The 27,434-nt window shown below is 44.1% G+C and overlaps 1 protein-coding gene across 1 annotated transcript; it reads right to left on the minus strand.

Moving 5' to 3' along the window:
- Positions 1-8,934: 8,934 nt before the first annotated feature.
- LOC136632417 (surfactant protein C-like) lies at positions 8,935-24,575 on the minus strand. Its single transcript, XM_066607278.1, has 6 exons — positions 24,552-24,575; positions 20,839-20,978; positions 20,149-20,286; positions 13,764-13,880; positions 13,564-13,686; positions 8,935-12,269 (listed from the first exon to the last, which is right to left on the minus strand). Exons 2-6 carry the CDS (start codon positions 20,953-20,955, stop codon positions 12,186-12,188), a joined length of 579 nt encoding a protein of 192 aa, XP_066463375.1. The 5' UTR covers positions 20,956-20,978; positions 24,552-24,575; the 3' UTR covers positions 8,935-12,185.
- Positions 24,576-27,434: the final 2,859 nt, after the last annotated feature.

A 27,434-nucleotide genomic window follows, 5' to 3' on the forward strand; every position in this document is an offset into this window, starting at 1 on the left:
AAGTAAACTGACAGACTTGAAACCAGGGCCAGTGTCTCACGACTGGATGTGGATTGCGGAATCCGCAATTGTCACCCGCACGGAGGATCCGCGGTATTCTGTATCCATTAACAGGATTAGAGCATTCGCATGTCCACTCAAATGAGTGGACACCAATTGTAATTTCCGCTCGTGCTCTGTTTTTGTGCAGATTCCCCACAGATGGTTTCCATTGAAGTCAATGGAGAACGCCCGACCCGTGACCCATCCGCAATTGACATTGCGGATAGTTTGCGGGTACCCACGTCATTGCCTAGGGTCCTCGTGGGGAGAAAAAAGATTTTTTTTAAATCTGCACCGCGCATGTCTGACTGCGAACCACCGGGTCCATCCGCAATACAGATTTAAACATTTCCACGTAGACGCCGGCTGTGGTCTGAGACAGATTCCCCTGCAGGCTACTGCATGCGGAATCCAATCGCCCATGGGAGACCGGTCTAAATCAGGTAGTAGTGAAAAAATGAGAGAGGTAAAAAGAAAGGAGGAGACAGATGTATGAAAGGCTACTGGAAAGAATACTGATATGTTGATCAGACCAACCTAGGAAATATACAGTTAGGGCCAGAAATATTTGGACAGTAACACAATTTTCGCGAGTTGGGCTCTGCATGCCACCGCATTGGATTTGAAATGAAACCTCTACAACAGAATTCAAGTGCAGACTGTAACGTTTAATTTAAAGGGTTGAGCAAAAATATTTGATAGAAAATGTAGGAATTGTACACATTTCTTTACACACACTCCACATTTTAGGAGCTCAAAAGTAATTGGACAAATAAACATAACCCAAACAACATATTTTTTTTTCAATATTTTGTTGCGAATCCTTTGGAGGCAATCACTGCCTTAAGTCTGGAACCCATGGACATCACCAAACGCTGGGTTTCCTCCTTCTTAATGCTTTGCCAGGCCTTTACAGCCGCAGCCTTCAGGTCTTGCTTGTTTGTGGGTCTTTCCGTCTGAAGTCTGGATTTGAGCAAGTGAAATGCATGCTCAATTGGGTTAAGATCTGGTGATTGACTTGGCCATTGCAGAATGTTCCACTTTTTTGCACTCATGAACTCCTGGGTAGCTTTGGCTGTATGCTTGGGGTCATTGTCCATCTGTACTGTGAAGCGCCGTCCGATCAACTTTGCAGCATTTGGCTGAATCTGGGCTGAAAGTATATCCCGGTACACTTCAGAATTCATCCGGCTACTCTTGTCTGCTGTTATGTCATCAATAAACAGAAGTGACCCAGTGCCATTGAAAGCCATGCATGCCCATGCCATCACGTTGCCTCCACCATGTTTTACAGAGGATGTGGTGTGCCTTGGATCATGTGCCGTTCCCTTTCTTCTCCAAACTTTTTTCTTCCCATCATTCTGGTACAGGTTGATCTTTGTCTCATCTGTCCATAGAATACTTTTCCAGAACTGGGCTGGCTTCTTGAGGTGTTGTTCGGCAAATTTAACTCTGGCCTGTCTATTTTTGGAATTGATGAATGGTTTGCATCTAGATGTGAACCCTTAGCATTTACTTTCATGGAGTCTTCTCTTTACTGTTGACTTAGAGACAGATACACCTACTTCCCTGAGAGTGTTCTGGACTTCAGTTGATGTTGTGAACGGGTTCTTCTTCACCAAAGAAAGTATGCGGCGATCATCCACCACCGTTGTCTTCCGTGGACGCCCAGGCCTTTTTGAGTTCCCAAGCTCACCAGTGAATTCCTTTTTTCTCAGAATGTACCCGACTGTTGATTTTGCTACTCCAAGCATGTCTGCTATCTCTCTGATGGATTTTTTCTTTTTTTTCAGCCTCAGGATGTTCTGCTTCACCTCAATTGAGAGTTCCTTTGACCGCATGTTGTCTGGTCACAGCAACAGCTTCCAAATGCAAACCCACACACCTGAAATCAACCCCAGACCTTTTAACTACTTAATTGATTACAGGTTAACGAGGGAGACGCCTTCTGAGTTAATTGCAGCCCTTAGATTCCATTGTCCAATTACTTTTGGTCCCTTGAAAAAGAGGAGGCTATGCATTACAGAGGTATGATTCCTAAACCCTTTCTCCGATTTGGATGTGGAAACTCTCATATTGCAGCTGGGAGTGTGCACTTTCAGCCCATATTATATATATAATTGTATTTCTGAACATGTTTTTGTAAACAGCTAAAATAACAAAACTTTTGTCACTGTCCAAATATTTCTGGCCCTAAGGCCTCATGTCCACGGGGAAAATCAGGCCCGCTCCGGATTCTCCATGTAGAATCTGCAACGGGTCCCTCCTGCCCCGCGGACATGAGGGCTGAAAATAAGAATAAATGAGAATAAACTCACCTCCCATCCGCTCCGTTTCTTCTCTTCTCCGCGGCGCCATCTTCTCTGCGTCGCGGCCGGATCTTCTTTCTTCGGCTCGGCGGATGTGCATGATGACGTCGGTGACGTGCCCCGCGCATGCGCCGGGCCGAAGCAAAATGATCCGGCCGCGACTGAGAGAAGATGGCGCCGCGGAGAAGAGAAGAACCGGAGCGTGTGAGTAAACTCGGGGAGACCCGCATGAAAATGGAGCATGGTCCGGATTTTTTCATGCTCCATTTTTTTAAAAATTCCTTTTATTGACGATCCGCGGGTATTTATCTACCCCGCGGGTGGTCAATGCATCCCTATGGGATGCGGATCCGCGGGCAGGAGAAGAATTAAAATCCGCTGCGGATTTTAATTCTTATTTTGCCCGTGGACATGAGCCCTAACTGTACGGTAGGAAGCCGAGGAAAATATGATTACTGAACAATTAGAGGTTCCCTATTAAGTCCAAAGGGGTGAAGAGTATCCAAGATTTTGATCCAGTTTTGTCCCTTGACCAGTAAAATTGCTTGAAGATTGCCACCTCATCTCAAGGGGGAAACCCAGTCAATAATCTGAAACCTCAATTGACTGGCAGTATGTTGAACAGAACTGAAATGTTTGGGGATACATTTCACATGAGCGAAATGTAATAGCATAGTACGCGCGCGTAATACACAGTGAATGGAGACAATGAAAGTACATTGATTTTCATTGATCCATTCACACTTATAAGCATATGCATTGCGTATAGTACGTGCGTAAAAAAGAATGCAGCATGTTTTATTTTACCGCGCATTAGAGCCCTATTGTCCTCTATGGGTCCATAAAAACACTGTACATACGCAATTACATTGCATATGTTTGCATTTATATGCACGTTTACTAAGTGAGAGAGTAACATAGTAACATAGTATGTTAGGCTGAATGATGACAATGTCCATCTAGTTCAGCCTGTTTCAACCCCTAGTTGATCCAGAGGAAGGCAAAAACCTCAAGAGGCAGAAGCCAATTTGCCCATTTGGGGGAAAATTCCTTCCCAACTCCGTAATGGCAATGGGAATTTTTTTAAAAAAAGTCAGACTTCTCATGGCAGCGTGCGTGAGATGCCATACGTGTCGATAGGCTGGGTTACACAGCGGTATAACGATGCGTTATATACGCAATATTTTGCAACACGCTTGTGTGAACCTGGCCTTAGGAGGTCAGGAATGCAGGTCAGATGTTCGACTTGTTTTGTGAGATACAGTCCTTGAACTGTTGCGTCATTTTGCTTACGTATCTTTAACCACAGCGACATTTGATAACGTAAACAACGTAGTTGGAATCACATGTGAAAATGTCCCATGATCTGGAAGTGCCGACCCATTTGTGCATATAAAAAAGTGAAGATTATGATGCGGGTGCATCCCAAACATGGGAAACACCTGGGGTTTTGTGATTCCATGATGGCAGATTGGATCGTAAACTTGGTCATGATAATATCAGAATGGACTAACTTGGCCAGTAGGGGTGGTTCTGAGAATAAGAATATTAACATAGTATGTTAGGCTGAAAGAAGACAATGTCCATCTAGTTCAGCATGTTTCTACCCCCCCCTTGTTCATCCAGAGCAAGGCAAGAAACCCCAATGAGGCAGAAGCCAATTTACCCCATTTGGGGGGAAAAATTCCTTCCCGACTCCATAATGGCAGTCAGAATAATCCCTGGATCAACAACCCCGGATGGAAGTCCCTTGGTTAGTATTGGCCAGTGTTTTCTGATGATATGTCAGACCAAGTTATTAGTGGCAGTATATGAGGTGCGTCTTTTTGTTATCTTATTCTGTTGTTAGGCTAACTTCACACGGGCGAGCGCAATATGGGTCAGTGAATCCCGCCCCCATATTGTCCCCCCATCCATGTGAATTCCCCAAGGATGTGAGATGTTTTCATGTCAAAACAGCCTCATATCACTTTAGGGATGACGTTTTTAATGGGAGATCTCTCATCGTGTGCATCTATCACCTGGTGCGATACTGCCTCCGGAAAACAATGGACGCTGCAATGGGAGAGCATGAAGCAAGATGGAACATGCCGTGATTTGTCTTCCACATAGCATTGCATTGCGGTGCCATGACGAAAAAACATCGCTCATGTGTATGACCCTATTCAAAAGAATTGTGTCCATATTTGTGTGAGATTTGTACGTCTCGCAATGCACAAATCTTGCGTGATTTTCTCGCCCGCGTGAAGCCGGCCTTATCCTGTTGCTTTCTTTTTGTTAACTTTCTCTGCAGATGAAGTTTGGGTACTCAGGACTGTAGAGGAAGTGCCTCAGCCAGCTACACAGGAGAAGACAGAGCCTCATGGGAGCGGAGGCCACATGGGATCCGAGCATTAAGGGGTTACTTTTAATAGTTTAACTTTTAATAAAGGGAGTGTTTGTGTAGTGACCCAGAGGGTCCTACAGGGTAGTCAATAGAGTAAACAAGTCCTAGGGACCTCGCTATGAGCTCTTAGGGGGACATAGGAGGCATCCTGCAGGAGAAAGACACTGTCTTTACCTGAATATTGGGCTAAAGCTAGACCGCCTGGCAACAGCCTTCTCCTTATTGGCTGCTCGCTGCTAATTTTCTCATTGTTGGAGTGGGAGGAGACAAGTCGAGCTGGGGAAAATGAGCTAGGTGGAGGAAGAAGTGTGTCAGCAGAGGGAGAAAAGATGCGGGAAAAGAACAGAAAGTGAAGGAGTTAGTCGGAGGAGGAGTTGGAGAGTGGAAGCAAAGTGAGGAGTTTTAGCCCAATACAAAAGTACTGGAGGTCGAGAGTCAGAGAGGAGTGTCGGGAACAAGGGAAAGTGAGGAGTAATGAGCTGACAGTGCCCGGAGTGGGAGCGAAGTCTTTTTCCACCCTGCTGGAAGAAGTTAGAGTCAGGGCAGACCCCACGGAAGCTGGACAGAGTGTAGTTTTCTCAATCGTGAGTGTAACTTGTCCCTGTATAGCTAGTAGTCAGTGAGGGCACAGCCAACCCTTCACTAGCCCCTTTCTATACCACCACAAATAACCCCAGATGCAACAAACCTTTGCTGCAGTCTGTTAGCAGTACCACACAGAGAGTTGAGAAACCAAAGTCTGATATGCTGGTTACCTGGAAGTCTGCTAGAGTTATCGTTGCTAAAAATCCGCAAAGTGTGTACTAACTGTTAACCCTGCAAGCAGTAAGTAAGCTGTGTGCCTTCGATTTACTATAATCTATGTGGACTGGTCTTGTTATTTCACCACTGCAAGCACGTGTCCACCACATGTCAAAGGCACTGCGTCACATTCAGACATTACACAAACTATGCAGAAAGCCATTGCAATCCTTTTGCTGCGCGAGTCGTCATTTTAGTCAGAGTAGCCATCACCATGACAGCGTTAAAATTTGCGCACCTACTCAGGCAGCCTCTGCCCCCTCCTGCTCACTGCATTTGTGTTATCTCACCTTTGCTTGAGAGATCGTTGTGATCAATTGGGGGAATCCTTGAGCATCTTCTGGAACTTCTGCCTGGTGAGTCAGGTGGCATGGTGACAGTGCTGGATTGCATAATACAGAGTCATTATGAAGAGGCGAAGCGGGATCACTGGCATCCAGAAGTTGTAGAGGACTGAATGGTACCGGTCTAAGCAGAGTGTCGCCGACTTCACATGGGTGGACATTGCTTCAATAGTTTGATTTTGGACTTGGCAAACTTCAGTCTGTAGGACTAAGGCTGCCTGTCCACGGGCGTTGCGGTATCCCGCGGCGGATCTCTGCCGTGGGAGCAGGAGTCGGCAGATGGATCTCCGCCGGTCAGCCAATCAGACAGATAGACTGACTGCAGAGAATCGCGGCAAATCGCAGAATGCTGGAATTTGCCGGCCATGAGTGGAGAATCGCAATGATTCTCCACTCGTGGACAGGGAGGAAGCACTCTCCGTAACAACGCTATGGAGAGCTTTCACTCCAATCCCCGCGGCGAATGCAATGAAAACCCTCCCGTGGACAGGCAGCCTAAGTCTTTCAACAAGTTTTATGTTACTGATTTATTTATATCTATTTATCCAATAGTAATTGAAGTGAATTTTATTAAATAACTCTTAAAGGGGTTTTGTCATTAAAAAAAAACTTACCTATTCCTCCCCAGGCAGCCTTCTTTAAGCACCTTCTCCTCACTGATCTTCACCAGTCCCCCGAGTTACCTCACCACAAGCCAGCCGGATCCTCTTCTTCTTGTTATGTAGTGTATATTCTCTGCATTCTTCTTTCTGCAGGTTACTGTAGGTTACGTCACTAGTAGAGATGAGCGAGCGTACTCGGCCACGCGACTTTTTCGCCCGAGTACCGCGATTTTCGAGTACTTCCGTACTCGGGCGAAAAGATTCGGGGGGGGCGCCGTGGGCGAGTGGGGGGTTGCAGCAGGGAGTGGGGGGGGGAGAGGGAGAGAGAGAGGGCTCCCCCCTGTTCCCCGCTGCTACCCCCCGCGCCGCCACGCCTCCCCCTGCCCCCCAAATCTTTTTACCCGAGTACTGAAGTACTCGAAAATAGCGGTACTCGATCGAGTAATTACTCGAAACAAGTACGTTCGCTCATCTCTAGTCACTAGTGATTTAGCGTTCATAGCCTAGCAGGGAATGCCGATCTATTGCCAAGACTGCGCGTGCACGCTGTCTGTCCGTGAGAGTTCATATACTATTGCAGAGAGACCGCACATGCGCAGTCTCGGCAATAGCTCGGCACCCCCTGCTAGGCTGTGAATGCTACATCACTACTGACGTAGTGTACATTAACCTGCAGGAAGGAGAATGCTGGCAATGGACGCTTCGTCACCGTAAGAAGAAGAATCGGACAGCTGGATGTGAGGTGACTCGGGGGACTGCAGAAGACAGGAGAAGATCGGTTGGGGAGAAGATGCAGTAAGGAGACTGACGCGGAAGGAATAGGAAAGTATAAAATTTTTGTTTTCTAATGACAAAACTCCTTTAAATAAATGCAATGGCCTTTTATAATTCAAATTGAGTGTAGAGTGGATGTGAGGCATGAAATATGCCACGGAAAATCAGCCCGGCACCACACTATTATGAAAGTTGTCCTAAAGAAAATCTGTGTTGCCCACAACAACCAATCACAATTCAGCTTTCATTTTATCTCAGCAACATACGAAATGAAAGCTGTGCTGTGATTGGCTGCTTTAGTCCTCTTTCATAAGAGTGTGGCAAAGGAATACTTTTCTGTGGCACTTCCTGTAGATGCTATGGTGATGATGAGTGAGTGTGAGGCATAGCGTGTAGTTACATAATACATCCACATGAGACTAAAATGTATATATAGTATATTAGATAACTGTCTGAGTACAATTTATTCTGCTGTTTGAAGCCTTTCAAATAAACCTGCCACTCGTTTCATATATTTAAAACTGTGATTTTGAGCTGGATTTGCACAGGAGCTCCTGGCAGAGTCTCTGGTGCCATCTGTCTCCATTTTTTGTACTTATTTTTTGTTTTCCTCCCATCAGGATAAGAAAGGTCAAGCAACAAGTCCCAGGCTGCCCTATCTGCCTGCCACAGCACTGATCACAGTTATCATCTCTGGAAATGGTTGAAGGGGTATTCTGGTTACTAAAAGTTTTTTCAAATTTTCACCCATCTACTGGATGGCTGAAAACTGATTGCTTTCTGGGGGTCTAACTGCTGAGAACACAGGGGTCATATTTGCCCCACTGCAGTTCCTACCCCATCCGACCTGAGAAAGGTCACGTTCAATGCGTGGCCAACGCTCCATTCATTTAAGTGCAATTTACTGAAATAGCCAAGCATAGTGAATGGAAGTTGGCAAATGGGAACCCAGTATTCTAGGAATCGGTGGGGGCCCCAGTGGTCAGACACGACCGATCCATCAGTTTTCATCTGTCCAGTGGATGGGTGAAAATTCAAAAAAACATTTAGTAATCGGAATACCCCTTTAATGACAAATTACCTGACTCACAAACCATTAAGCACGTTTACTCTTGAAAGATGATGATGTCACCCAGTGTCACGTGTATGGCGGCACTTTCTTCATTGTGTCACTTTCTTCTTCACAGCAGCTTTTGGTTTCCTTTAATTACACTGCTGTGACTCATCCTTCCTGCTTCTTATAGGCTAGCACTAATGGCCTACATAAAGTTAATTCCCCAGCTTTCCGCAGATGACACATGTCTACTACTGCTTTGACTGTATGTCAGTCTTAGGGCTTAAATAGAAGGGGGCATGCGCTAATACGCTCGCTGCTACGGAGTGCATTAGCGCATGAACCATATAAAATTATTTTTTTTTACTATTCAAATTCTGCGCTATTGAACCAGTCGTGACCCTGCGTACGGCCGTGTATGGCGGCGAAATTGTACTGCACGTGACCGTGGCGCTCATGCGCAGTACACTGTTTTTTTTGTGTACATTTCCACCCTGTTGCTAAGCGATGACACATATTCTCAAACCCATATGCAATGTAATAGAACTTCTGTTCGTTGCAGTCTGGGAAAAAACTGCGATAATAGTAATAATTAAATATAATGAAAATGACAGACCTGCAATTATTAAAGAAATTATAGAAGATTTTAATGGTACATCAAGCAAAAATTCAATAAGTAACATTTACACTTTAAGGCTGACTTCACAGGGGGCGTAAGAACATGTACGCGAGCATTTGCGCTTACGCCAATGTGCAGCCGGCCTGAGGGTATGCTGCCATATCTGTTTCAAATAGATTATTAACTAGCTGTACAATGCTGCCGATAATATCGCAGTTATACACGCAAAACCACGTGACTATTATCAAGATTTTTAATGGCTTTGCAAGTAAAACTAGGGTATGGGTGATTTCACACATTGCATTTTGACACCCCTGCAGTTTTTTTTTGAGTGAAGAGTGGATCCAGCAGGACGGCGACGTAGAAGCCCTTCCTTTAGATTTCCTATTACTTATCTCAGAAGAATCGCATAGAATACTGTGGCATTTTTCCAAAAAACGCTACATGGATCCACCCTATTACCGGTAAAATTGTGCAGCCAATGAATATATTAGGATACACCACCCTTGTTGTTTTTGGCTGCATGCCGCTGAATGGGATGGTGTTTTCTTTGCAAATTACACTCATTAGAGACCTTTCACACAGGATGGAATTAGAACACGTGGATAGTTCTGCATCACAATGTTATCTCTATGGGCCTTGGATTCCGCACCTGTTAAAATCCACGCGTCTTTGCTTCAAAATAACCTTGTGTGGCACAGAGTGTTTGGTCGCTCACGACCTGAAGGTTGCAGATTCTATCCCCGTGTGGCTCAGGCTCAAGGTTGACTCATCCTTCCGAGGTCAGTAAAATGAGTACCCAGCTTGTTGGGGGGTAAAAGATGACTGGGAAGGCAATGGCAAACCACCCCGCAAAAACTGCTGCTGCAGTAGCATAGTTCTACTATTACAGCGCAATCAGTGATGAATTGTAGAATTCCTCTAGAGCGGAAGCATTAGGATAGGATCCCACATCACAGAGAAAATCCGCTACAGAATCCACATGTGGTTACTTTCACAGCTGAATGTAGCCATTGTATTGCAAACCCATGACATTTCTACAACAAATAGAGCATGCTACAGACTTGAAAATCCACAGCATGCTTATCTTTAGTCGAAAACCCGTTCACTTAACTTGTACTGTACATTGCTGTGAAATTTTGGCTCACATTCCGCAATGTGTCAATTCACTCTTCGGCCCCATTCACACAAGTATTTTTACGCAGCTATTTTACGCTGGAGGCTCCCATAGACTCCCATGGGAGCTGAATAAAGCATTATAGTTGGGTCCCTGTTACAGGGGGAGGGAGTTTACCTGCTTTCGATGCTGGGAAAAGAAGATAGCTGGCTCTAAGCATTAGCAGTAATTTTGCGGATTTCTGCACACTCAAAAAATGCAATTAAGGCTTTATTCACACTATTTAGCCGCGTTTTCACGCCAGTCAAAAATCCCACCCGTCTGAGACATTGGATTACAATGCATTCGTTCACATGGGTAATTTTAAAAAACGTTGCACTGGAAAAAACAGCACATACGCAACCGAAATCAGCGAGTGAAATTATACGACCGATATACACTCCTATGGGAGCTGGGAAAAAAAAGGCAGGAGGAGAGAGTTTGGCAGCGTCCAAAGCAGGGAAAAGCTTACAGGTGCCTCTATGTAGGCAATTGAAGTCATTCCGAGGATTTATGCTGAGCGAAGGCTTTCCAGGCTGCGGCGTATTTTTTCACCAATATGTCGTGTGAATGGACAAGAAAAAGCTAATTAAGCTCGGGACTTGATTGTGTCTTTTCTTCATTCACGTGATTTAACAGCGCGTGCGGGCAACTGAAAAAAAACATACGCTCACATGAAGGAGCCCTAAATTTGCCCATATGTACGCAAAAATGCAACGCCTATGGTGCAAATACACACGTGTAAATACACTTACGCCCAGGTGATGCTGGCCTAAGACTGACTATATACCTTGTCAACATAACAATCTGGTCTATTAATCCTGAACATTTGGTAATCTAGCACCTGTACTGTTCTGTTATGTATAATGGCCTACAATCGTCTCTCTAGGGCTTCGCCCCTTTCGCTAACACTTTATACAGAAGCTTCATGTTCTTCGTCAGCAACTCAGTTCAAGTCTTGAAATATACTGTAAGCCAAGTGTCATTCATCATCGGCTGGGAATCCGCATCTCCACAAATTCTTTACACCAATCCACTGTTAGAATCATCCATGTCCCGATTTAAGCTCAGCGCCTGTAAGCGACCTTTCACACGGGCCGGAACATTCTGCAACAGCTTTGTAGAATATGCCCTTCTGCGGAATATTTACCACCAAAATCCCCACTGCTAATTGAAAATAGCAGAATCCTGCCCGCAATTCCACATCAAGATCCACAGTTCGCAGTGCGTGCGAATTTTTGTTCCTGAATACAGGGACTGCATATTCCGTAACGCCACTGGCGTAACTATAGGGGACGCAGAGGATATGGTTACATCTGGTCCCAGGAGCCTTAGAGGGCCCATAAGGCTTATCTTCTCCATATAGGGAGCCCAGTACTATGGACAAAGCATTACAGTTGGGGGCCCTGATACAGGTTTTGTATTGGGGCCCAGGAGCTTCAAGTTACGCCTCTGCGTAACACTGTTGAGTAATACTCCGTCCCGTGTGAGCAGTCCCTAAGCACTTCCAATGTGAACGACCTCTTTAATTTACCACTTGAGATGTTTTAGTTACAAAGAACCTTTCTCAAGCAAATCTCCATTTGTCTTTGATTTTCTGGAGCTCGACAGCTATGGACCAGGTTCCTTAGAGGCTTTGTACCCTTATTTGGATGGAGTTTAGTGCTGCTAAAGCTTTTGAGAACTAAGTTGTCGGGGTGCTGCCCTTCCCCTCTACAAGAGTTGGGGTAAAAGATATGTCTGGATTAACGGGAAGAGGGATCGACTAATTTCATGTAGTGACCCTCAAGATTAGTTATGGCTTTGTCGTCTTTATGCAGCCCTGCATCCAGCAAGTGAGGACTTGTAAGGGAGCATCGTATATATTCTCCGGGTATGTAAAATATGGGCTGGTGATGCAGGAATCCCACCGCTGCCCACTTAATCATGGGTGAAATGCTATAAGGAGTATACAGTTTATAAAGAGAAGGCTCTTCTCAGGGAGCAGAGGAGGAACTGATCAGGGCTGCTGTCCAAATGACACACTCAACCTGTTTATATCTTGCTCGACGCTGCAGGAAACGCCCCGTGATACAATCCTAATAGGAGGGTGAGATGATTAGGAATTGTAGGTGAATGCAATTTTTATTCCAAAGATGCTAAAATTGATCGTGATCTTCCAGCGCTGGTGCGGGGACTTGTTCTAAGAGAGAGAAGTATACAGATGTAATTAAAGCTGCCGAATCAGGGATTACCTCACTGCACACACTCCACATCCACTGATACAAACTACATCCAGTCTGCAATTCCCTGAGGTCATGTGATGCAGAATCAAGAGAAAGAATAGCAAACTGTGCCAAATTGAGCAATAAGGTGTTGTAGCTTGTGTGAATATATAAGTCAGAGAAAATTTGTTCCAGATTTTTCTAAGGTCAGGGACACTATCTTTTCTCCTTGGGGAGAGCATCTAGAAGGTGAGTGAGTGAGGAGACTTATAAGGCCATTCATGCTCCTCTGGGTAATATGCAAATAAGGGAAATGAAACAATACCTCTACAAACTCCCCAAAACAGCTGTCTGTGTATGGATTATGGCCTGGCTTTCAATTTACAGTCATTGTTACAAGGCTTGTATAAAGAGTCTAACATTGACTTGCAGGAATGCTGCCTTTCAATAGGTGGCACTGCAGAGGTATTGTTCCATCTCCCTTATTTGCAGATTTCTCTAAATGACGCCAATAGCGGTATATTTTTTTTGCGTGTCTGTCAGATATCTTTGAACCTCCTCACAATCCCTGGTATAGGGATTCTGCCACCAATGTTATGCATACCAAACTGGCCCCAACCCCTGTGTATTGGATGGTGCTTGTAACTGCAATGAGAGCTGCACCTGCAGTTGCAAGTGGCATCCATTACACGAGTTGGAACAGCCGCTTCTACTCTGTTTCCCTGTGTAGAGGTGCTGACAGCAGGTGCCTGATCAGCTGATCAGCAGTGGACCCACTGGTGGACCCCAACCAATAAGCTATTCGAGACCTGTGCTGAAAATTATATCAGCAACTGTATTTCCCTAGAAACCCCTTTAATACTGGTGACTTCTCTAAGCTACACCCTTTTTTCTCAAGACTTTCCAAAACTGCGGCAGTAGATGTAAAAGTCATCCTAAATTTGTCACAACTTGCTTAGTAAATCTTTGGCTAAACCATTCACTACTATAATGAGCAATATATATTATAACATACAACATTTTCCCAAATTTTAGCACAATTTAAACATTTTACTTTCTAAAGTGTCGTCCTTATCACCCTACTGATAAGCTTGCCCCATTTATGACCCTAATACTTTATGTCGGAGTCAATAATAATTTTGTCCCAATCTTCGCCACTAATTTAAAAATATGGTTTTCTACTGCCCATAACTATCTACTGCAGATCTTAGAAATGTGAAATTGGTGTGAAATTCGTATTTAGCCACTTGGCTCAGTATATAGTATAGTCACCTGTGTAGCCCAGTAGATGGGGACATCACTGCACAGGATATTGATGGGGATACCCAGCTTGGTACTGTCAGCTTTTCCTCCTTCCACCAAATCATAGGATATGTCACCATCAGATGTGGTATTCTGTGGGGGCAAGAATGGTATACGTTATATGATGAACATGGGGTCTGACCACAGGTGGAGGAGGGGAGCAGGATTACCTGTCTATGGATGTTTCTGATGGTTCTCAGGATGTCATTCATTGATGGAACGTTCACGCCATTCATATGTACAATTAAACATCTTTTGTCGTTCATTCGCCTGAAGCCGATGATATCCTGGATGGGGGTAAATGCAGAATAATGAGTCATGCACAGTTATAACCCTGGTGACATGACCTAATACAGGGGTTCTTACAATCAGTTTCAGAGTATATGGATGATTTGGGCTGCTGGCTGAGGCCCATAGCTTCTGGGGTGTCCATGGCTGCTAAAAGTGCCTATTATTTAATCTGCCACTGCACCTCTTCAGGCCCGAGTGCCCCAACACTGAGTCATGAAACTGTCCAGTACATAGCGTGTGGCAGTAAGGACAATGCCCCAATGCTAGACCACATCAACATCCAGTGCGGTGGGTCCTGGACCTGAATTGGATGCTTAGGCCAGGGACACATGGCTGTATTTTGTCCATGCTTTTGCGTCTGTAATTAAAAAAAGTCCGTCCCCGCATGAGCTCTGCCTTAATCCAAAATGGTATGGATTTTAATGAGGATTTACCACGAGTTTTAAGCATTGTATATCAAGGATTGAAATCCACAGCAAAAGTCTGAAGCATAAATAAGTTTTAATTAATTTAGGCGTCTGGTCTGGAGTCTGAATTAATTTTGGAGACAATTCTGGGATCTGGATTAATATACAGTAGGGGTCTGGTCATGGTGATGAATTTAATTAGGCTCAATTAGGACTCTGAATTAAACTAATGGTCTGGTCTGGAGTCTGAACTTCTTTAAGGGCCAATTCTGGCATCTGAATCAATTTCCGTTTCTGGTTTGGAGTCTGAATTTATTTAGATGTCTCATCTGGGATTCGAATTAATTTGTGTTGCTACATAGACAGGGAATAGCTGCTGAAAACGAGGGGCCAAAGATGTCTCAGCAGCAAACTCTGTAATGATTTGGGGAAATTGTGATGGCAGTCTGGGTCGGATGGAAAGAAAACAATTAATCAAAGAACATGTAACCTGTCTGGCAATGGATTTATAGAGGTCATATCACGTCTCCTAACCTGTCTATTTTAGTAAATACGGTACTTCTATTACGCAAAAAGTATACTAAAACCCTCAATGTGGCCAAGGCCTAACTGACAACTGGCTGTTCCCATCTCCTTGTCAATGGAATATACCCCTAAATAATCTGATACTACCAGTGATGACTAGATACAGTCAGTGTGTAGGGAAACAGGCCTTTCAGAAGGGAATGGTAACTGCCACTGTAACAGCATGCAGATCAGTGCTAATTAACGGCGGGCAGCACATGGACCTGTTATTGTTTTAGCTGCCAAGTCCAGGTGCCACCCAACAGTTAGCACCCTTATGTTGATCTAAAAATCATGTTTGTTGACAACACATACCCTTGTGTGAACTAAAATGTAAGTGTAATTTATAATGCAATGAGCATGTGAGAAGAAAGGACAAGCAATCGCACAATCAATCACATGAACATAAATTACAAAAAATAGCACACTAATATTGTAGCCTTGCAAGTCTCAACGACTTCATATATTGGCCATCAGTTCCCATTATAGGCAATTTATCTGTCATGTAAAAGGAACGTTTAGGCGCCTTGACATAGCATGTAAATTCTGTGGGCTTTCTGCAGCGAAAAACCCACAGAAAATATACTGCAAATCCACAGTGACCAAATCTGAATCTAAACGGTGTGGCTTTTGATGAGAATTTGCCGCAGGTTTTAACTCTTGTATTTCAAAGGTTGAAATCCACACCCAAGATCCGAAGCATAAATAGGATTTAACTAACTTAGGCAGTCTGGTCTGTGGTCAAAGCTAATGTAGGGGACTGAATTAATTTTGGGGTCTAATCTGGGATCTGGATTGATATATGGATCTAGTCATTGGGCTGAATTTATTAAGCTCGGTTAGGACTGAATTAATGTAAGGGTCTGGTCTGGGGTCTGAATTTATTTTGGTTTAGAGTCTGAATTTATTTAGATCTCTGGTCTAGGGTCTGAATTAATTTATTATTCTGGTCTGTAATCTGAATTTATTTAGGAATCTTGCCTGGGGTTGCAATCATTTTAGGGGTTTGGTCTAGTAGTGGATTAATTTAGAGGTCTGGTCAGTGGTTTGAATTTAATTAGGGATCAGATCTTGGGTCTGAATGATTGTACGGGTCTGGTCTGGGGTCTGAGTTAATGTAGGGGTTTGATCTGCAGTGTGAATTAATTTGTATTGCTCTAGGGACTGGGAATGGCTGCAGAAAACGAGTGGCCAAAGATATCTCAGCAGCAAGCTTTGCAGTGGTTAGGGGAAATCATGATGGCAGTCTGGGTTGGATGGAAAGAAAACAATTACAATCAGAGAATATGTCATTTGTGAAGTACTGGATTTACAGAGGACATGTAATCTCTCCTAACCTGTCTGTTTTACTGCATACTTGTATTACCCAAAAAGTAGACAAAACGTCTTGGTGTGGCCCAGGTCTAATTGACACCTGGGAGATATAATTCTCCTTGTCAATCAAATATGCCTTTAAACAGACGGATACTACCAGTAATGTGTGCAGGGACACAGGCTTTTGACAAAGAGAATGGTAACTGCCACTGTAGGGGCATAAAGATCAATGCTAATTACAAAGTAGCACATGTCAATGGAATATACCCCTAAATAATCTGATACTACCAGTGATGACTAGATACAGTCAGTGTGTAGGGAAACAGGCCTTTCAGAAGGGAATGGTAACTGCCACTGTAACAGCATGCAGATCAGTGCTAATTAACGGCGGGCAGCACATGGACCTGTTATTGTTTCAGCTGGCAAGTCCAGGTGCCACCCAACAATTACCAAGCACCCTTATGTTGATCTAAAAATCATGTTTGTTAACAGCACATTCCCTCATGTGAACGGGCATTTATGTATCATTTATAATGCCTGAGCATGTGAGAAGAAAGGACACGTGATCGCACAATCACTCACAGTAACGACAAAAATACCCCAGGAGATTATTTTTGTAACCTATACATGCAAGTCTTGCAAGTTTAAACAACTTCATATATCAGCAATTGGCTCTCGTTACGGGTAATTTGTCTGGCATGTAAAAGGACCCTAAGGTTGCTTTCACACAGGCAAAATTATTCTGCCAAGGCGCACCTTAAACTGCCACCGCGGAATTCCATATCAAAATCCACAGGGCTAACTGTACATTTTGATGCAGGCAGATTTAAAGGGGTATTCCCAATTTGGGGATCCTGTTTCAATGTGGTCGAAAGTGCAATACTGCTCCGTTCTCCAGATTTTGTAGCAATTGATTCCTCTGCCCTCTGGTTGTTTACTGCTCATTGCCAGGGAAACAGATCACCTCTTCTAGGGAAAGAAATAGCAGATCGCAAGGCTGGCCGGGCCGAAAGCTACTGCCCATGATCTCGGCCATCAAATTTAGATGGACGAAGTGCGCAACAAGCCTCCTCTGCTATGAGAAATCAGTATCTGCAATATTGTAGAATGAAGCGCTTTGGAAATAAACATCTTATGGTGGAATGCATGGTTTTGCATTTTACATTGAAATTGGATTCCCGAGATAGGAATACTCCTTTAAATCATTTTCAATTCCACATAAAAAATCCGCAGCTAGCTCTGTGGATTTTGGTGCGGAATTAACTGCGTTTTGCATCGTGGATTGCGGGCTAATTCTGCTCATGTGATACTGCCCCTAGGCCCAATGTCAACAGGCAGATTTGATTTGCGGAATCCAGACATGTCACCCGCACGGACGAACCGCAATTCAAAGTCTCCGTAGGGGAGCATTGGCATCCGCAACTGAATTTAAGCATGCAAATTTGATTTGCAGACCGTTTGGTGAAGCAAACAAATCACAGCAAGCTCCATTTCAGTGTGGATTCCATGCGGACGATCCGCAGTGCATCCGCAAATACAATTGAAGGTTAAAATCAATTAGGAAGGTGGGGAAAAGGCTGGTAAGTGGGGTTGTGGATTTTTTTTTTGCGCGGATGATCTGCAGTGCATCCGTGTGAAAAAAACATTATATCCAGCATCTCCCGCAAATCATTTTTGCAGGTCTTCCACTGAAGAAATCGACTCGCCTGTGGACATGAGGCTTTAGGATTAGAGATGAGCGAACGTACTCGGTAAAGCACTACTCGTCCGAGTAATGTGCTTTATCCGAGTACCTCCCCGCTCGTCCTGAAAGATTCGGGGAGCGCCGCGGAGCGGGGAGCTGCAGGGGAGAGCGGGGAGGAACGGAGGGGAGATCTCTCTCTCCCTCTCTCCCGCCCGCTCTCCCCTGCTCCCCGCCGCAACTCACCTGTCAGCAGCGGAGCGCCCCGAATCTTTCAGGACGAGCGGGGAGGTACTCGGATAAAGCACATTACTCGGACGAGTAGTGCTTTACCGAGTACGTTCGCTCATCTCTATTTAGGATGCCTTCACAGCAGAAAACCCGCAGAAAATATGCTACAAATGGACAGTTGCCAAGTCCGCACTTAAATGGTGCAGATTTTGCAGCAGATTTTGTTGCAGATCTGCCACGGGTTTTAACTCTTGTATTTCAAAGGCTGAAATCTACAGCAAAAATAGCCATAGCAGGGTATGTTCACATGACAGAATTCACCGTGGGAAAACTTCATGTGAATTCTACCTCTAAAATTTACGTGAAATTTGTCCTGTCAATGGGCAAAATCCAGGTGCAGAATTGCGTCAAGGAAAATTGTGTTCCTGTGCATTTACAAATCAAGAAGTGACATGTCACAACTTGATGGGGAAACACGATTTTCCGTGTCAGATACACTCCAAAAACTGCAGCAAAAACCCCCACATTTTGACACAGTTTTTCAGGCGGAATTCTGACGTGTTGACATGCCCTTAGGGCTCTTTCACAGGAAGAGCTAGGCGTGAAAAAGAAATGCGCATAAAAAACATGTGGCTATTAGAACCAGTGGTTTCCTATAGGAATGTTCAGATTCCTTCATCTGAACATTCCCATTAGAAACCATTGGTCTTAATAGCCATGTGTGTTTTAGGCCTCCTTCACACGGGCGACAAAGTCGCACGATTTTGTAGCATTGCTGCAATGCTACAAATCGCATGTATGAGAAGCCCATGGTTTCCTATGGGTTCCTTCACATATGAGATGTTTTGTAGCATGCTACAAAACGACACACAAACCTCACGGGTCCAGTGATATGCCCGCGACACGCGAGGTTTTGTAGCCCATGTTTCTCTATGGAGCCTTCCTCTCTGTTGCATCGCATCGCACGAAAACGCAGTTTGCATGCGATGCGATGCAACTTTGACAGTAGCAAATGCTACTGTCAAAGCTATAATCTAAGCTCTAACTGCCGGGAAAAAAACCACACATACATCACCTGAGATGAGCTGTCAGCCCGGCCGCAGCTTCTCCCCAGGTCCCAGCACGGATCTTCTACTTCTCTTTTGGCAGGTGATTCAAAAATCCCTGCCTCCTGGAAGCGCTGGCTGAACCAATCACAGCCATTCTTCGAGCACTGGCTGTGATTGGCTAAGTGTCAGCCAATCACAGCCAGCACTTCCAGCAGTCGGGGATTTTTCAATCCCCGGCCCGAAGATGAAGAAGAAGATCAGTGCCAGGACCTGGGGAGAAGCTGAGGCAGCGCCCCAGACAGCGCGGAATAGGTGATGTATACTTTTTTTTCTTTCTCCTTTAGTTACAGCGTATTTTCGGGGTAGGGCTTACATTTCAAGCCCCCCCATCCCGAAAATCCTCGCATGTGATGCTATAAAGTCACGCGATTTTGTAGCATCACATGTGACTTTGTAGTGCAACAAAATCGCGGTATTTCTCGCAGCGATGTAGTGTTGCCCGTGTGAAGGAGGCCTTAAGCACATTTTTTTGCGCGCCTAGCTCCCCATGTAAAAGAATCCATAAAGTGCTGTGCATGCTACAGATGATGTGTGGCAATGTCGATCACAGCTAATTACTGAGCTGCATGTGGACCTGTGATTTAAAACTATAGCAAGTCCAGGAGCAGCCTGGGAATTAGTGGTGATCCACATGTGGTCACTGGGGGTTATCCACAGCTCTGCGGGCTCCCTAATGTTGGACCAGAACTGGTGATGGTTACAGACACAGCATGGTGGCAGGGTCCAAGTCTAGGTTCTACTTACAATGTACAAATGTATCAGTGCAGACGATCCTCTCTGAGCTAAATATATCAGCAGGACAAATCTCTCCTAGTTCTGATATTTTGTTACAATGTATCAAGACAGGAGTCCAGGCGGTTCAGCTCACAGAGGATTGTCTAGACTGCGTACAACTGTAAATGCCTACAGCTATGAGAAGTATGTCAGTACCCAAATACGGGGGCGAGTGACCACTCACATGATTGTAGTCATACAGAATAGTGGATGATTCGTTGTTGGCGTTGACATAAAATGCTGCCAAATTTTCCTTGTTGTCGACCATGACTGTTTGCTGGACCTTCTCTCCACTCTCGGCTTGGAAGGCCATATGCACCACCTGGAAGACAGAACAACCACTCGAGAGTTATACCACTGCTAACACACTGAATGGAACCCATTGATTTCAATGGGTTCGTTCACAAGCCCATATCTTGTGTGCGCAATTGTGTCGTGCAAAACAATACACAGCCTTTTGTGTTTTTGCCTGGGAAAATAGAACATATGAAACTAATTAAGCTAATGAGCCATTTGAATTTACGGGACGGTGGCTGCGGATACTTAGTCTCCATTTGATTAATAAAAGTCAATGGTTCCATTAGGGGTTCTGTCTAACTACCGTTTTCGGCTATTCAGCTGGAAAGATAGAGTAGAGCAAAACGCTATATGAATGCAGCTTAGTTTGGTAAATGTTACCTGCAGTCCTATATAACTCCACAGATAACACAGTGATAACTGAGTACAGACAATGTAGGTGTAACCAGCAGTCCTATGTAATACCCCATATAGTACAGTGATAACTCTCTCAATACAGATAATCTAGGTACTTCCTGTAATTATATGTAATACCACAAATAACACAGTAATAACTCTTTGAATCTCCAACACGCACCTCCTCAATGTGCTTCTGTGTCATGTAGACCCCAATCAGTGTTGCTCCCACTACAATTATAGCCAGCAGCATGAGGACCACGACGGACCAGGCCCAGGTTTTCCTGCTCTCTTTCATCTTAGACAAAGTGTATGAAGGCTGTAAAAATGTAACAAAATGATAAATATGTAGCATAATAATATAAATTATTAATATAAATAATAATTTTGCAGATGTAGCAAAAGCTAGATTAACACTTAATGTGTAAAATGCACATTCTCAACAAACTGTAACTTGACTTTTTAAATTACTTTTGTTGCGTTTAGTGTCATTTTAAAGTTTGCTACATTTATACAAAAACAACGCTACTATAATAAATGAATACACTAATGGTGCCTTAAATAATAGAACGTGAGGTTTGGCTACATGACAGCACACACACACATGATTATATTGTTCTAAACAGTCATTTATTGTGTAATTACTATGCAAAGTTACAATAATAGCAGTATAATCCGGCTGGAGTGTTATGTGGTGCAGCAAAGAAATTGTAATAATAGTAATTAGTGCTGAAGTTTACGAAACATCAGAATTTTAGATCCACTTTGTAGGTAATTATTACTTTGCTGTATGTTTATGTTTTATGAAGAATAATGATGGTGACAAGGAGTAATTAATGGCACAGGAAATGAATTACTAATTGATTGAAGTACTGTAAGGTCCTACTCCAATCCGCAGAACAAAGCACAGTAATTATGAACTGGAGAAATTGTTAGCTCACCCAGCCCTGCTACTCCAACCCAGCGAGTGCATGAAGAAGGGAGCCATTGCTGAAGCAACTCGGACGGCATAAAATATGTCATTGTTTCAACATTTCTTAAACAAGTAAGAATATGGTTTCTTTATCCAGGTTCTTACTGAAATGTTGAATGAAAGTATTGCATGCTGCCCGAGTTACAGGGAAAATGTAATTTTCTTCAAAGTCTTCTGTATTTGTAGTTAAACATTTTATCTGTTTCTGGGAAAGCTGGGAATACACTGATATAACTGCCTTTTACACTTCTACATAGGCAGTCACTCAGCTTTCCTGGACTGTAAATGGAGCCAATAACCTTTACAGCCACAGTGGGACATCCATACACATGGTACTGCAGCCCTTATCACCGGTTACTACCATGTTTTCCCAAAAATAAGACAGTGTCTTATATTAATTTTTGTTCAAAAAGGTTTAACTTTTTTTTATATGTATAGCTGCCTGGACACTATTTAAATTGACTTTTTTAATTAGCTGTTAGCATGGCTTAATTTTGGAGTAGGGCTTATATTTCAAGCATCCTCAAAAAGCCTGAAAAATCATTTTGCATCCTCAAAAATTCTGGAAAATCATGCTATGTCTTATTTTCAGGGAAACAGGGTTGTTCAATCTAGTCTATTTCTCTATTACTCGTCACCTCTGGTTGAGCAGACCATTCGCACCAGACATGACATTAACTCTATAGATTTTTGCCATTAGTTTTGTCAGAGGAAGACAAAGTGCCATCAGTAATCCACAATGCTAACAGAAAAAGGATGGACTCTTGTACCAAAGCAGTGTAAAATATCTACTTTCTACGAACAAGAAGGAAAGTTGGCAATACTCACCACATTCTAATGGACTGAGGCTGTATGCATATACAAAGTGATTGACTCTTGAGGAACTGTAATGTACTGGAAGCCTGAAGCATCCTGTTTCATCATACGCTGTATTATGCATCCGTATTACGGATGCTTACAAATACGCGTATGTGATACAGGCCTTATATTCTACACTCACTGTCAAAAAACTCAGGCACCTAGAAGGAGCAAAAGGGTCATTTATTGCGGCAAACTAAACACTTGAAAGGAGACTTAAGTGCCCTGTTGGGCCACCTCTAGCTTGTATGTAAGATGTGACACGGGCGGGCATGGAGGCATGCAGGTTCTGTATGGTATCCTGCGGCATATCGGTCCACATTTGCTGTAACTTAGCCTCTAGATCATGCAAACTCATAAGTTGTCAAAGTTGGTGTCCCAGATGGTTCCATACATGTTCTATTGGCGATAAATCTGGAGACATGTGGAGACATTCCTGTGACCCCCTTGTGTGTGCGGCCGAGCATTATCCTGCTAGGAGCCTCTTAGAAGCTGCCATGAGAAGAACACATGTGGCTGCAGGATGTCCTGAATGTATTGCTGAGCTATCATTGTCCCTCCTATCACTACTAGGGGTTTCTAACTGTCACTGATGGCTTCCCAGACCATCCCCATGGCAGTGAGGGCAGTGTGCAGCTCCACTGCAAGGGTAGGATTGAGGCGCTCACCCCGAGGTCTCCAGACATGAACACTGCCGTCCTCAGTGCCCAAACTAAACCTGGATTCACTGCTGAAGGCAACCTGGTTACATTCTGAAGCAGATCAGTTTTGCCATTCATGACTCCACTACAAATGGAGGATGCGGTCGGTGTCAAATGAAATGAACCTAATGGGCGTCATGAGACCAGATGTCCTTCAGCCAACCTAGAAATGTTTCAGACAGACACAGGGGCCTGTAACGATGCCGTCACCTGTCTATGGATGGCAAACAATGAAACAGTTGGAACTGCTCATGCTTGTTAGATCATCCTCTCTACTGGTGGTCTGTTGAGAGTGTCCTAAGCCTTGTCACCTTGTGTGCATGGACTCACACATCCACTGGTCCCAAACACCACCTACAAGTCTGGTCAGAATGGGTCAGGTAGCGGGCAATTCATCGATATGACCATCCAGCTTCTCACATTGAAATAATGCACCCTCTTTCAAACTCTGGTAACGGGGTGAAATCTCTTCTCTGCGTCGTAAAGGTGTCTAGTGGTCAACAAGCTCTACACAAGCGGAAACATGGGTCCACTACACACAAGTAGCCTCAAAGAGCCTTTTCATCTAATCACCACAACTCTAATCATTTCCATATCTGCCTGAGATATAACTACATGCCGAGTTTTGCAGCAAACCAATAACTTCTGTATTTTATGCTTTATGTAAACATCATTTTCTAATTTTACGTTTATCAATATTTAATTAAAAATACAGAGTTTTTCTCTTTTCTGTGTGTTCTATCTGCTCTGGCTCAAATTTCTAAAGTTATAAGGCTGGGTTCCCTTGGCCACATGAAAAGCCGCGAGATTTCCATGGGAAAGCCGCAGCTTCCAAACCCACAGCATTTTGCCGCGGGTTTTGGAGCGGTTCGGCCGCCGGCATTCTGTTGTGGCTTTCTCTCCCCATAGAGAGGAGAGAGGCCGCAACGGAAAAAAAAAAGAATTGACATGCTGCGGCTGTCAATTCTACGCTGCATCGCTGGTTCCACCCGGCTTTGCCGCGATGGATTGGCCACCCTGTGTGGACGAGATTTTTGCAAAATCTCGTCCACATGGCTGGCTAATCCCGGGATTAGGAGCCACGGGCGCATTTGCCGCACAGAAATTCTGCACGGAATTTCCGCGACAAATCCGTCCCGTGTGAACCCAGTCTAAATGTGCTGCTCTAATGCTCTTGACTGCAATCAGTGAGTCTCTGCTGTCATATCTAATGTATATTAATCTGTATAAACAATTTCTCTTCTCCAGCGAACGGTTTCTCAGTGGTAATATACAAAAAATACTATTCATGACATCATCCCATTTATAAGATGTCCAGCCAATTTATATATGCATAGAGGGAAGAAAAGAAAATGAACCTACCTTGACCTGCTTGTGATGCTGTCACTTGGTTACTTGCAAAGTTTGCTGAGTATCGTCTTTTTATAAGGAGTACTGTGCCTCTCTTCCTGGAGAATGACACATGTTGGGTGGAGGTACGGAACACCCATATGAAGACACCAGTAAAAAAAAAACCCAGGTGACAACATCCACCTGATACAGGAGCATACCTATACCTGCCGGAGAAGATGATCGTGTAAATAGTTTAAGTAGATAATTAATTTCCCAATGATTAGACTGAATCTTTTAGATAGATCTAATCTACGCATTCTGAATAGCCGCTTTATTAGAGACATCTGTCCACTCATGAATGGAGTTTCCTGTATAGAAATTGAGATCTGAGTGACTTTCAATGGGGCATGGAATGTCCAAATCAGCAGCACAAATCTTTTAAGCTGGGTTCACACATGGTGTATTTGCCACGGAAATCTTATGGTTTTGCCGCAGCGCAAAACCGAGAGATTTCCGCGGGATAAGCACAGCTCCAAAACCCGCAGCACTTAGCCGCGGGTTTTGGAGTGGCTTCGCTGCATGCTTTTCCATTGCAGCCAGCTCTCCCATAGAGGAGCGAGGCCAAAACGGAAAAAAAAGAATTGACATGCTGCGTCCTGGGAATCCGCGCTGTAGCATCAGCTAATGCCAGCTTTGCCGCAATGGATTGTCCGCCCCGTGTGGACGAGATTTTTGATAAAGCTCATCCACATGGCTAGCTAAACCTGGGATTACCGGCCGCAGTGCAATTCCGCAGGGAAGTTCTGTGGCAAATCCACGCTGTGTGAACCCAGCCTTAAACTGAAGTTAGTGAGGCAGACATGCAAAGCCCACAGGATAGTGAACCAACAATCCAGGTAGAATCCGATATGAATAGATAAGGGCATCAAATAATTCACTCGGGGTCTTTTTCAAGCTTGATAAAGACCCTGAGTGGGTCGAAAGTTGTTGCTTTTGAATGAGGCATGGTCATCAGTGCTAGTTTAGCTGAGCACAAAATTGCCAACCTTGTAGGGTTTCTTACACTGAGAATGGTGTAATGGAGGGAAAACATTTACTGAATGGGATTCTTCGTATATAAACCACTTGTTGACAAAAGGGGTCCTTGGAGAATGTAAAGAATTGTTCCAGCAAATATGCAATGCAGTCTAGCAAATTGCAGTTGAATTGACCACAGATGCTTCAACTAATGTGTCCAAAATCACAACTCATCGTTTTTTAACACAAATGGACTATAACACCAGACGATCAGCCCAATGGCTTTGCCAACAAAGAGAAACAGAAAGACAAGATTATTTAGAAAAAATACGGCTGAGAGGCGACCTAAAAGCTATGTATAAATATATCAGGGGGCCAATACAGAGATCTTTCCCATCATCTATCTATACCCAGGACTGTGACTATAACAAGGGGGCATCCTCTACATCTAGAGGAAAGAAGGTTTCTACACCGACATAGAAGGGGGTTCTTTACTGTAAGAGCACTGAGACTAGGGAACGCTCTGTTTGAGGATGGAGTCATGGTGAAATGGCTAAAAGAGTACAAGAGGAGCCTGCACCCCTTCTTGAGCAATACAATATTATATGTTATAATTATCTATGACTTCAGAAAGGTTGTTAATCCAGGAATTATTCCGATTGCCAAATTGGAGTCAGGAAAGAAATTCTTTTCCTTAAATGGGGAAAATTGGCTTCTACTTCATTGTTTTTTTTAAATTTTCCTCTGGATCAAGATTGGGGAAGGGGAGGGGGTAACAGGCTGAACTGGATGGACGTATGTCTTGCATTGGCCTTACATACTATGTTCCTATGTTATTAAGGCTACAGTGTGTAAAAGAGTGCAATAATCCATCTTTGAGCAGTGGAAATACATTGCCTGGTTAGAGGAATTCCTGTAGCAACATGCTGATAAAGGGGAGGGTAAAAATTTGGTGTAAGCAGCACTAAATTTTGAATCAATGAATCTCTCCGGTAGGGGACCTTTCACATAGGCAGAATTTTCCACATTCTGCATCTCATCTCATGGTAAATCCCACACCACACCGCTCTGTGCATATTTTGATGCAGAGAGAAAATGGCTTAAAGGGGTTGTCCTGCGCCAAAACGTTTTTTTTTTTTCAATAGGCGCGAGACAAACACAAGGGATGGTTTAAAAAAACAAACAGTTTAGTACTTACCCGAATCCCCGCTCTGCGGCGACTTCTTTCTTACCTTAGCAAGATGGCCGCCGGGATCTTCACCCACGATGCACCGTGGGTCTTCTCCCATGGTGCACCGTGGGCTCTGTGCGGTCCATTGCCGATTCCAGCCTCCTGATTGGCTGGAATCGGCACACGTGACGGGGTGGAGCTACGAGGACCAGCTCTCCGGCACGAGCGGCCCCATTCACCAGGGAGAAGACCGGACTGCGCAAGCGCGTCTAATCGGGTGATTAGACGCTGAAATAAGACGGCACCATGGCGACGGGGACGCTAGCAACGGAACAGGTAAGTGAATAACTTCTGTATGGCTCATATTTAATGCACGATGTATATTACAAAGTGCATTAATATGGCCATACAGAAGTGCTGAACCCCACTTTCTTTCGCGGGACAACCCCTTTAAGTCAGCCTGCAATTCCACATCTACATCCACAGTTAGCCCTGCAGCTTTGTGGTGCAGAATTCTGCTGAGATAAATTCTGCTACGTATTGACGGACTTTTTCTGCTGGTGTGAAAGGCCTTTAAGATGGTCAGAGTATGTCAGTTCCTGCATCTTATATGCAGCAACTGCAAAAAGTTATTCCTTCCACAATGAGTACATCGAGGTGTTACAGTTGTGAAAGCAAAAGGTGATCCTACTAGATGGGTGTCTTACATCAAAATGACCTTTTCA

This window comes from Eleutherodactylus coqui, chromosome 6, assembly GCF_035609145.1.
Source record: "Eleutherodactylus coqui strain aEleCoq1 chromosome 6, aEleCoq1.hap1, whole genome shotgun sequence".
In the NCBI taxonomy this organism is placed as follows: domain Eukaryota; kingdom Metazoa; phylum Chordata; class Amphibia; order Anura; family Eleutherodactylidae; genus Eleutherodactylus; species Eleutherodactylus coqui.